Here is a 12,155-nt window from a genome sequence, read left to right on the forward strand (position 1 = left end):
GCATTCAAACAAAAGCGCTTAACTTCTATAGTTGGAGGAGCATTTTTATAATCGATTTACATCCACGTTACAAATATCGAAGAATTTTAAAGATCTCCCTAAGAATAGATCTACTTAATTAATTTTCCCCAATACAAAATCTTCTCCAAGTTCCATACGCTCCGTTTTTACAAAATTGTCGTCTTCCATCATGAGAATCAGCTTCGCGTCCAGTTCTTCCCTTCTCAAAGTATAAAATAAATTTAAATGGATTTCATTTGCTCCGATCGGAACTCCTTTCCACCTTCGCGGAATTTGATCAAGGAGTTTAACGAAAGGACGATTGTACAGACGCCTGTGACTAGACGAGTAGTCAAACCGTTCATCTAAATTTCCATTCACGAATATTTTTAAAGGCGTCGCTAATTGAGGTAATCGACTCGATTAAATCTCATCCTGGGGAAGAACACGCGTCTCATTCGAAAGACAGATGAAAAGAGAGAGTCGGATGCCATATGCACCAGACGGTAGAGATACGTAAAAGAGCGAACGATCGCTGGATCGAGCGACGATGAGAATATATATACGACGATGATTAATATTCTGATGACGGACTGATCGTGTCTCGACTGCGGATCGGCCACAACGAAGGCCAACGATTCGCTATCCTAAGTCGCGTGTATTTCCGTGTCGAGGCACATACATTATTTACCATTTCCTAGTATGATCCGTCAGCGAGAGAAAGAGACTCGAGAGAGAACCGATCACTTGGCACCTTGCCAAGTACCAAACCAAGTTTTTTCCCTTGACCATCATCCCTTTCGGAAGAAAAAAGAAAAGACAAAGAGACCCTTGTTTCACACGGTTTATGTTCCTTCGGAAGGATCGTTGCGTTTTTAGGAAGATAATTGAAATATGCTCGAATATGTGCTAACTAACTGATTCTAGAATCTCATTCGTTATAATATCTTTTTATTTCAAGCAAAGTAATAAATAATATAAGATTAATTAGTTGAATTTGCATACGCGTTAAATTATCAACGATTTTTCTTCGATCGAAAGTATGAGGAATCTAAGGCGATTTTGTACGACCCTTCTTTTCATGTAGTTATCTAAAGATCTAGAGATTCTTACTTTATACGCTTGAAACGTATTTTGCTTTTTTAAGGTGTTTCGCATAATTAATATATTTTACATCGCGTGTATGAGTCCATAAACTCGCATAAAGTCGCTTGAAACAAAGTTGCATATACTATTAATCACGAATATCACTAGTTTTTGATGCAGAGATCTTCCGCGTAGTTAAAATGTTCTGTTGTATCTAATATTGGATGACCGGAATCGAATTGCGCCTTTGTCTTTTTCAATTGTTGAGTTGGCACGGGAATCTTGCCAAGTCATACATAGATCATTATCTTGGTACAGGGCAACTTTGTTTGCTCCAGGATTTACCAATGATCACGGTTTGTGTATTGCGTTGATCTTTTGCGCCTAACAATATTATTTATTTGTACAGAGAAAAGTTGTATAAGATGCTAACTGAATTAAATGTTAAGAAAATGACGTTCGTATAAAATGAAATATTATTAATTAATCGAAATAATATAAAATTTATGATCGGTGAATACGTGGAATTTCCAGTGAAATATTAACATTACAATACTTAAAGAAACTCATTACCAAGGTATTTAAATTATTCCATCTTTTATCATCTCGTAATTCGTGATAATAATTTCATAATTGTTACACAAATCCTATTACGGCCTCATTCACCCAGCCTCATAATTCTGCAGAAAAGGAAATTAATGACCACCATTTGCTTCATCACGGAGAATGATGAACGACTATTTTTCCTCTCGATAATTAAGTCATTACGGATTACGATGCCGCGTTTGAAACGCGTGTAAGGGTGTACCTCGTCTCTAAAATTCTCTGTGCTACAACACATGGGCGTTTAGAGTGAAACGGTGCTTTGTCATGCTGGTGCTTGTTTGACTTGGCTCATTGCCAAGAACATAAATTCGTGTCAATTATAGGCAAGATCGTAGTGCAAAGTATTATATCCCATGTGTCGAGTGATGTATCACGACTACATCGTTCTACTAGACAGCTATAATAATTATCGAATAAATTAGCGTAGGGCAATAGCATTTCTTCCTGGACAATCGATCATGTTTATCGTGTCGGTACGACTTGAACACGCGGCAGGAAACTTGTTCTTTTAATCGAGACGATTTTATGATTCTTATATCGTATTGGACGATTGAATACTATGAATTAAAATCAACTGTGTCCTTTAAACCTACATGAAGCGTGCACATGAAATTGTAGAAAATGAATAAGCGTTTGATACTTCTTTGATAAATTGAGAAACGATCAAGTAATTCCAAGTGTACTTGAAAATATCCACTATCCCCCTTCTTTGAAATTACGTTATATATTAAAATAGCAAAGAACTTGGAAAAGAGGGATAAATGTTAAATAGCTTTCGAACCATTAAAAAATATGCCAAATAATTCCGATAGTTCAATTGGAAAGATTCATTGAAATTATCCTCCTTTAGGAATTAATTTAGACAAAAAAGATTCCCTCGATAAATTTTCTGGATTCACGTAAGTATATCTGTATAAGGACATAAGAGAAGCTAAGGAATAAGTATAAGTACGCTGCGATATGTCTGATCGAAGTAAGTACGATTCTACTGTCTACGTTCCTGACTCTTACTACTTGCAACAACCGTTTAGCCTAGTTTTCACTCGCGACGTTGTTACTCGAGTGCAAGCAGAACTTGATATTTGACATTATCGTTTCGATCGAGACATCTACAAAGCTTTGCTCCTATTCGTTTTTTCACGGAATCGAATCAACAATCGTAAAACCGATATACATAATAAAGTCACGCGATAACGCTCTTTTCTATCGAACGTAAAGAACATAAAATTTATTTACACGCGATTACAGTTAATAAGCGATAACACCTATTTAATATTTATTTAATTTTTCACGTATATATCTAAATTTTCACGTATGACAATAAAAATTGAGGACACAATTTAACTGCATCGACGTTCAATAACGTTATACTAACATTGTCAAACAAAACAAATAAATATTTCTGAATAATTATCGAGTTTTATTTGCGAACAAGTATCGAGACACTTGTCAAAACGAAATCTCCTTCTGGTTTACGGATACACGCGTCGATTAACGCCGAACAAAGAGTCGATGAAACGTAATCGCAATCAAGGGTGTGAGATCGGTCTGGTTGCTCACGTGTCGCGAACCTTGGAGATAAAGCGGCCCATCGTTTGTATTTACCGGGACAGATAATTACGTCGTTATCGCGTACCGAGATTGCTTAAGCTGCTCGCGCAAAATCACCTCTTTACAGCCGCGATTTCAATGACCGTCGTTCGGCCAAGGTGCTATTATCAGACTTATCCGAGGCGATCTCTGTTATTCGGTTCAATTGTGGTCCGAAACGCGAAGTTAAATGGGAAGAAATGTTCGTTAGGAAACTGGACGATTGGCATTGTTAGGAATTGTGAAATTTCCCATTGAAACGCGTATAATACTACCGTAAGATCGTAGCCGATGCTGTTCAATGAATCGAAGGTCAGGAGCGAGTCATCGCGCGTAGCTGAACTTTGTCAGCGAAGGTAGCCAAGTGACGTCACACTGTCCGACCTTATGTCATTATGTTCGCAAACCGGTCTCAATTTTTTTTTCCTGTTTTATACGCTGCATACCTTTCAGAATACCACGAATAGACGAAATTACTTATGCGACATTCCTATCGTTTTATACTATACATTGTCCTCTATCTGATCAAGTTCTATCTTCGGAGTTATCGTCAATAAATTCGCGCGATTGGTAATTGTTATCGCTGGGATTCGATCTCAATAGAACAAACATTTATGGAAGAGAGCATTATTAAAAATAAGAGAATAATTGTTGATAATTTTTGGAGAAGATATTCGTATCGATGATATCGGTGGCAGGTAAAGGAAGTTTTGTTTTACTAATAACGTCGATAAGGTAATATAATATGATAAAATAAAATAGAAATGAATAATCAGTAACAGCAATAACGCATAGTTGATGCAACGTTTGACGATAATAAGAAAGGTTTAAGCGAGATTTGTTACTAATGACACGAATAAGATAAAATTAATATAAACGGTATTAGTATGATACAATAAAATGAAATTCAATACTAATAACAAGAGTAATATGAAGTTGGAATAAAATTTAACATTAACTTATAATATTCAAACGATAATTTTTACCAACAACTAATGTGAAGTTAATACCGACGATGCAAACGGAATAAAATTCGATATTAATATCGTTAAATAATTTATTTTCAAAACAAAGTTAAACACTAATAATAACGACAATTTATCTAATCCATCTAATGGAAAGAAGAGGAAGATAGAAATTAGCAATGAAGTACCGTCCTTCGATTCTAATTACTAGTAAAATGTAGGAAAGATTGTTTTATAGATCGAGCTGGTGTCATACTCGCGATATGCCTGGTAATCCGTATATCAGTGTCATAGAGATAAACGTTTCCTCTGGAATGTTATTCGCGTTGTCAAAAGAAAACGTGTACCATTACTCATTCACGTATGACACACACATATAGCACGCGTGTGATAGATTTCGCGCGAATCAATTTTCCCGTACGATTAACCGTTTCTATGCAGGTATTTCCCTCTGTACAGTCTCCGACCGTTGGAACTTGTTGCGTTCGCTCGAAACGTTTCATTTTCCAGGAAGAACCATGAAAATACTTCCGACCGCACGGTGCACACCACACGAGAAGCGAATGATTGCACAACGTAATTTTACTCATCGATGTCCATTGTTGTCCGTTTCGATTCAATTCGTTGGAACTTTTTACCATACTCGCGTAAATGCTAGATTTTGGTAAATTCTTATAACGCTACATTATTTACGACACTCTACACCGAGAGATTTCTGTCCAACTATTATAGAATTTATAGAAATAAAATTGACTATTTTGAAAATTGATCGATTCGAATGAGAAATTAAAATCGTACTATTCCACTGTGTTACTTTTTTATCGAATAATACTACGTTTCAGGTGATTAATTTTTTTCTCAGATGGTTGCTAATGTTTTTTAAGATTCATAAGTATATTTCGACCGAACAACGTTTTTTGATCGATTACTACCATTCTGCCAGAATACTAGGTGTGCTTGATTAATTATTGATACTCAAATATGTCTATCATTCTTTCTAACTTGTGTCGTACTTGACAGTATCTTTTCGAAAGAGTTGGTATTATCGGAATCGCAATTAGCCTACTTAGCATAGGAATAAACGAATATTGTGACTACAAAATGAAATTGACATTGCGATCGACAAAATACACTTGTCAGGTTTGTCTACAAAGTATTTTCCAATGATCGAAATTCAAAAAGATTTTGCTCGAACGCTTACCATAGCCGCAGTCTGCGATACAGTCGACTTCTGTTCCTCGGATTTAACGTGCGAAACGGCGAATAGAGTCGCCAAAAGGACACTTCCGACACACCTTTCCCATCCGAACATACGATTCCACCTGGCCATTCTGATGCTTCGTCCAGTAACTTGCAAACTTTGAAAATTCCTCTGTCAAAATTTCTTCAGGCTCCAGGCGATCACCGTGAATCTCACAAAGACCAAGATAAATGTCCCTTCACCCCGGTGTCACTGACTACACGCACGCGTTCGTTGGTCGTCTATGCCTCAGCTGATCGCAAGATGACGCGACCAATGATCCACGTGTCTTTTCGATCCTTCAAAATCTCCGATCTTCCTCTTCGAAGTATCGTTCTTCTTCCCAAAAACAATTCCAGTTTCGCTCGATTGCCACTCGGTTGCCCGTGACGAGCATGAATATTATCGAAAATGAGTTGTCCTGGTGGGAAAACGTGCAGGATCGAGTTATTCCAGGTTGGAACAACTCGCCAGCAGGGTCAGTCTAAAACGTCGTTGCCACGACACTATCGATCTCGTGTGTTTCCCAAGCAGGTAGCTCGCCGGATACTCTTTACGAAGTCTCGCGAGTTTTCGTAGAGGCACGCACCTCGTCGAACGTGGTCGAGCAACGTCTCCTCGGTTTCTCGCGTCTGTCGCGTTGATCTGGGGCCTATGATCATCGACGATCGACTCCAAGTTCTCGTTCGAGCTGTACTTCTTCTTGTACGCGTATCGGTGACGAGATTGATATCGAGGAAGAGAAGAAAATCTTTTTGAAAAATCACCAAGGACCGCACGCAAGAACGAAGAAGAACGAAAAGAGAAGAAGAGGCACGGAGAAAGGACGCGACCGTACGGGGAACTGGTACCGAAGTCTACCGCCACTCTGAATTACAATCAGTCTGCCACTGACTTTTATTGAGGCCTCCCACCACGCGGCTCGTGACTACCACCATCAACGCCAGCGGCAGCGTACAATGCTACGCGAGTGTGCTTTGCCTCTTGGTTCACTGTCAATCGACGTACCGCGCTCCTTCTGTCGTGCATTTCAGCTGTGCATCAGATTCGCCTGATTTTCGGTACAGTTCATTCTTCGTTCATCGTCGATCGACGTATCGCGCTCTTTCTGTCGTAGATTCAACAGCTGTGCTTTGATTTTCAATATATTTGACTCTCGGTTTATTCGACGTATCGTGCTCCGTTTCTTTCGTCGATTGCTTTTTAGTACGTTGCAAGAAGTATTCGAATGCAACCGTATTTATTACAGATTTCTATATTATAGATCTCGTATCGTTTTTAGTGGCACTTTCGTACGAGTACAAGATACGATGCATATCAAATTTGAGAGACAACGCATCGTTGTAATATATGCACGTGCTCAAATAATCTTTGTAGCCTTTTGTAGCCGTATATATTTGCCTCCTGATTCGCTATCAATCCACGTATCGTTCTTGTTTTGTCTTGGATTGAACTGTGCCTTGGGTTGGCTTGATTTTCAATATACATATTTCGCGTTGGCGCTGTACGTATTGTTCTTCCTTTCGCTGATTCGATCGCATTAGCTTGATTTTTAATAAATTTCTTATGACAATATAGTAATGGCGAGATAGGGAGAAAAAAGGGTAGATAAAAGGATAGGTTTGCTGGATGATAGGAGAAACGATAGGTGTTGTAGCATAGTTGGAAACATCTGTGTAATGGGCACGCACGATCGGCGTTTATAGGAATAGAGGAGTGGCTAGGAAATATTCTACGATCGAAACTGATTGATATCAAACCGCGATGTCGAGTTTACGCTGGGTCAGGGTTCAACGTGGGATTTTACACGCGTGGAATTGACGATGGTTGGAGTGCTCGAATCGATTACCAAGTTTTCATTAAAGTGTTTTGCTAGAAAAAGCGGTCATATCCAAAGATCATTATTAAATATCGCTATGTACGATAATTTACCATTAGTATTTCAATTATTATAAAAATGGTTCCCTCTAATTTTTATATAATAATTCCAATTAATGTTATGATTATTGTGTACTATGTATAGTACTATATGTTTTGTTATATGTTATATGTTTCAACTAAAATCTATAAATATAATCAAATTGATCTAGAATGGACACAGCCAGATTTCAAATTACATTTCCCAATTATTATACTGCGGACATTTGCACAATGTCATATTTTTGCGAACTAAAAAAAAAAAAAATGGAATAATTTCTAAATAGAAATTAATTATATCCATTAGAAATTGTAACGAGCATAGATTTTCTGTAATTACATAAAAATTTGCAGTCTAGAAATTGCAATGATTCCTCTACATTACCAATAATAGAAATGTTTTACTTTTGCTTTGTACTTTATTCGATAAATTCTTAAACGAAACGACATTAGCTATTCAAACGCCACTAATTCTTTTCATATGTGAATAGAAATATCTTGAGAGGCATGCAGTTGCATTCTTCTGACCGGAAATGCCTTCAAAATAAAAGCGTACGCGAAACGTCTGATTCACCCGTGCTCGTTAAAACGAAAGACCCGGCAACTTTGATAAGTTTTGCGTTCAAGTTTCTCACGTTGATTTAGATTTTATTAAAAATTCCAATTTTTACGATAATTTATATAATACCAGTAATTGATACAAACAATTAAATTCCATATATATATATATATATGATTAGCCAACATTTTATTGCAATAAATACACGCATCAGCATATAGTTTGAAGTAGTTTCTAGTTTGTATAGGTTTTACTTTATCTATTTTATCTCGATTTTTATCTTCATCGATCGTAGTTTCCTCGGCGATACGTATTTCCGTATTTCCACAATAGCACGAGGCACACACCATTGTATCCTGATTTTTGTCACGACACGAAAGAAAAACGATTTTCCACCCGCAATCGCGTTACTCGATTATCCTTTGTTCCTCCTTTACTCCGTAACTACCGTGTAGTCTCTGATATAATCCTTTGATCACGTAAATCTCTCAGCAGTTTGTCAGTTTATACCAGTTTTGTTATTGCTGTTACGCGTGCGTCTGTTTTGCTTGAATATTTAGGTTCATCTCGTCAAGTTAATTTTTAAGCTTTTTAAACTATATTTTTAATTTGCTTCAAGTTTCACGATCAAGTTTATGCTGTTTCTTTGCCGTAAATATATTTGGAAACAAGTCACTTCGTTAATGATATCCACAAATATTTCCAAGAAACGAAGTTTAACTGTAAACACGTTACTCCTCTCTTGAGATACAAATCTTCGAGAGGAATCTGATCTACGATCGTTCGTATTACGTCAGTGAGACACTGTTATTAGCGTTGCTGTCACGGTTCGTCGATTATTTCTCTGCTGATATCCTCGTAATAATAAGTTCGATATAAATTCGAAAGTTCGTAAACAACAACACTCGCGAAATAATACGGCGATTCGAAGATCGTCGTAGCCCTACGGAACGTACAATTTCCTTAAAACCTTACGTCGTCTCTTCCGTCAGTGCATCTAGCAATGCCACACGTGCGTTACGCACATCGTGGTCATGAATAAATGATCCGACGATGCCGAAATAGCAGAAACGTTTCTGAAAATAATTTGCCAGGAAAACATTGTGATTTACGGTACTCACACGCGCGTTCGCTTTTCAATTTTTCCCCTCGATTCGGTTTCCTCAGACTTACGAGATCTTCCGAATCTCGCTTCTTTCCTTCCTCGTTTTTCTATTTACTCTGCTTACACGCTTCTTTCGTACAGGATCGAAGACAATAAATACAATTTGCACGGACCTTGTGAAACGCGGAGTTGTTGTAATTCCAGTCGAACGACCACGATTTTGCTTCGTCGCGTAATCTTCCACGCAAAACATTCCTTCTTCCCGGCGAGCGTACTTTCGAAAACCTGTTTTTTTTAGAACCTCGATGCCGATTTCAATATCGATGCCCACGACTTTTCGATCGAGACGATCAACCGTTCTTCGAACAATTCTTCGTAGACCTAAGCTGCCGAGGAATATCGGCGCACAGCCTGTACTTGTCATTTTTTTTTCTAACATTAAAATTGCCAAACTGCTGTCGTTAGATACAGAGAAAACGGTCAGGTACCTTCGTTCTACTTCTTCCTTTTTTTTTTCATCTGCGCTGCTTGCATCGAAGCGTCTGCTGCCGAGGAATATCGGTGCGCAGCGTGTACTTGTCATTTTTTTTTCTAACATTAAAATTGCCAAACTGCTGTCGTCAGATACAGAGAAAACGGTCAGGTACCTTCGTTTTACTTCTTCCTTTTTTTTTTTCATTTGCGCTGTTTGCATCGAAGCGTTTGCTGCCGAGGAATATCGGCGCGCAGCGTGTACTTGTCATTTTTTTTTTTCTAACATTAAAATCGCCAAACTGCTGTCGTCAGATACAGAGAAAACGGTCAGGTACCTTCGTTTTACTTCTTCTGTTTTTTTTTCATCTGCGCTGTTTGCATCGAATCGTCTCACGATACTTTGAATTTTCATCGACGATCGCACGATAAAAGAGAGAACATATTCCATTCTCAATCAAACACTTAAAGAGACCTTGTACTTTGAAGAGTGTATAATAATCGTACGTAGAGCGAAACAAAGAGCAATCGAATTTCATTATTCGAAGATACGAACAATGGACGCCGATGAATCCTGCGCGAATTTCGTTGCTGCGTCTGATCGAGGAAGTATCCACCCTATGGGGTCACGCGATACACTCACCCAGGTTGAGTCTGTGAATCACCCAGGATTTCGAGACTCCTTCTATTCCCAAGAATTTCTTCTGTCGAGCCGACGACCGCAAGACTCGATTCTGAGTCGGGTTTCTTGCACGATTTTCGAATGCAAATGAGCCAAAGTGACTAATCGCTAGACGAATTCGATTTAATTCGAATATCAGTCGATTCGTGGTAATGGTGTACGTTAATTTTTTCCAGATTGTATAAGTTAATGGTGATTACGACGATTAGAAGCAACGATCAGCGGCGTTTTATATTAGGAATTGGTATGTCATAAATTAAAATTATTTCAATTTATTAAAATTATTTCGAGGGAAATTGACGTTGGGGGAAAGAGTTCAGTTCGAGTGAGAAATGTCGAACTTCAACGAAGAAAATTGTTAAACTAGATACCATTTTGCTAGGAAAGATAATTTCATTCGTTAAATTGTTATTTGTAGCGAAGTTCAAAATTATGCTATAAATTATAACCACCAGGGTAATCAAGTTAATAACAAGCGTGTCAATTAGGAAGAAAAGGATTAGAATAAATGATTATGGTGTTAGAAGTAATTCAATCGAAAAGATGTAAAACAATAATGAAATAATTGCGACAGATATAAATTTTATGTCAACTGATCAAAGGAACCTATTCGTCTTGTTGGTTAAAAGTTATGTTTAGTCATTCGATGACTCATCTCGGAACATTATGATAATGAACGTAATGACGTTCGACTTTGACTAGATAAAATTCATATTAGCGAAAAACTTTCCATAATATAATAAAAGAATATCATAGGAAATATTCGCTACTTGAAGATAATGATTTGAAGATTGGTACGAGAGGAAAGAATTTTTCTGTATATATTTCACACGTGATAAAATTGCGAATTATTGTCGATTATCTATCGACTAAATTAATTTTAAGAAGGCTGTTATTCGCGTAAAATTGATTACCATACCTGCTGTGACTTATCAGTATATTTATTATACGTGCTGTTTTCTTTTCTAAAGATAATTTCATGGAACTGTTCGATATAAGAAAAATGTTGCCTTATTTTCCTTTCTTTCTGGAAACACGATGGAATGTATTCAAGACAAACGAGATGACTCTTCTCATAACGATAATACCGATATAACGAGTTATCGAACCGTTTTCCGTTCTATATTTTTTTAAACAAATTATAAGAGGAATTGTGGAAGTGCAATACGACGAATCGTAAAAGATAACATTTTTATAATTATCGGTAGATTGTCTAACAAATATTTGTTTCGAATGATACGTACGGTACTGCGATAAAAATTAACTTACTCGTTAACGTTAGAATGTTTTAATTCCTATTAATTCTATTTATTTTATACGTAACCTATTTATATAATAGGTTCGATCTTATGCTATCTACGTCGGAAAAGCTTCTCAAAATCAATCTTTTGCTTTGGTGCAATTAATTACTTATAGGTATTACAAGTCGTTAAAAAATAGCAAATTAAAAGATTGATATTTCGTTCGCGCAAATGAAAGGTAAAGAAAACACACGCGCGTAGGACACGCGAGTCCCATATTTCAACAATAAAGTTACCAATGCACGCTTTATCGAAACAAAATTGCCCACAGCTCCGTCTCTTGATGTTCGATTTTTGGAAAACAAAACCAGGTCGGACCGCTTCTACTCGACTATGAATGAAAGTCTTTCCATTTGAGATATACGTGAGTGAAATACGAATTAACGAAAACCGAAAGAAGAGGGCTATTTTGAATGAAAATAGGGGAGCTATCGGAGGTTGGAAAGAGAAACAAAGACGATGGCTAAAGATGATGGTTCCTCGCGGTTTTATTTCGACCGAAAGAGGAAAAGGACGTGCGCCTCTTTTTTCCTGACCCTGTGGCTGACCCGAAGATAGCATCGCCAGTTTGGAATGCATTTGCATTAATTTGGTCCTAAGCCTATTTAAATGCAGCAGAATCGAGTTTGTAAT

At 37.4% G+C, this 12,155-nt stretch overlaps 2 protein-coding genes across 7 annotated transcripts in view; one reads left to right on the forward strand and one right to left on the reverse strand.

The window, feature by feature from the left end:
- LOC139986322 (matrix metalloproteinase-14-like) overlaps positions 1-6,369 on the reverse strand; it is a 40,278-nt gene extending 33,909 nt beyond the window's left edge. For all 5 annotated transcript variants that reach the window (XM_072001553.1, XM_072001550.1, XM_072001554.1 and 2 more), the window contains exon 1: positions 5,449-6,369. In XM_072001553.1, coding sequence (XP_071857654.1) covers positions 5,449-5,577 — 129 coding nt within the window. In that variant the 5' untranslated portion in view covers positions 5,578-6,369. The remainder of the gene's footprint in view (positions 1-5,448) is intronic.
- LOC139986332 (uncharacterized) overlaps positions 1-12,155 on the forward strand; it is a 76,907-nt gene that overhangs the window by 27,544 nt on the left and 37,208 nt on the right. The gene's annotated exons all lie outside the window — the stretch shown is intronic.

This window comes from Bombus fervidus, chromosome 4, assembly GCF_041682495.2.
Source record: "Bombus fervidus isolate BK054 chromosome 4, iyBomFerv1, whole genome shotgun sequence".
Lineage (NCBI taxonomy): Eukaryota > Metazoa > Arthropoda > Insecta > Hymenoptera > Apidae > Bombus > Bombus fervidus.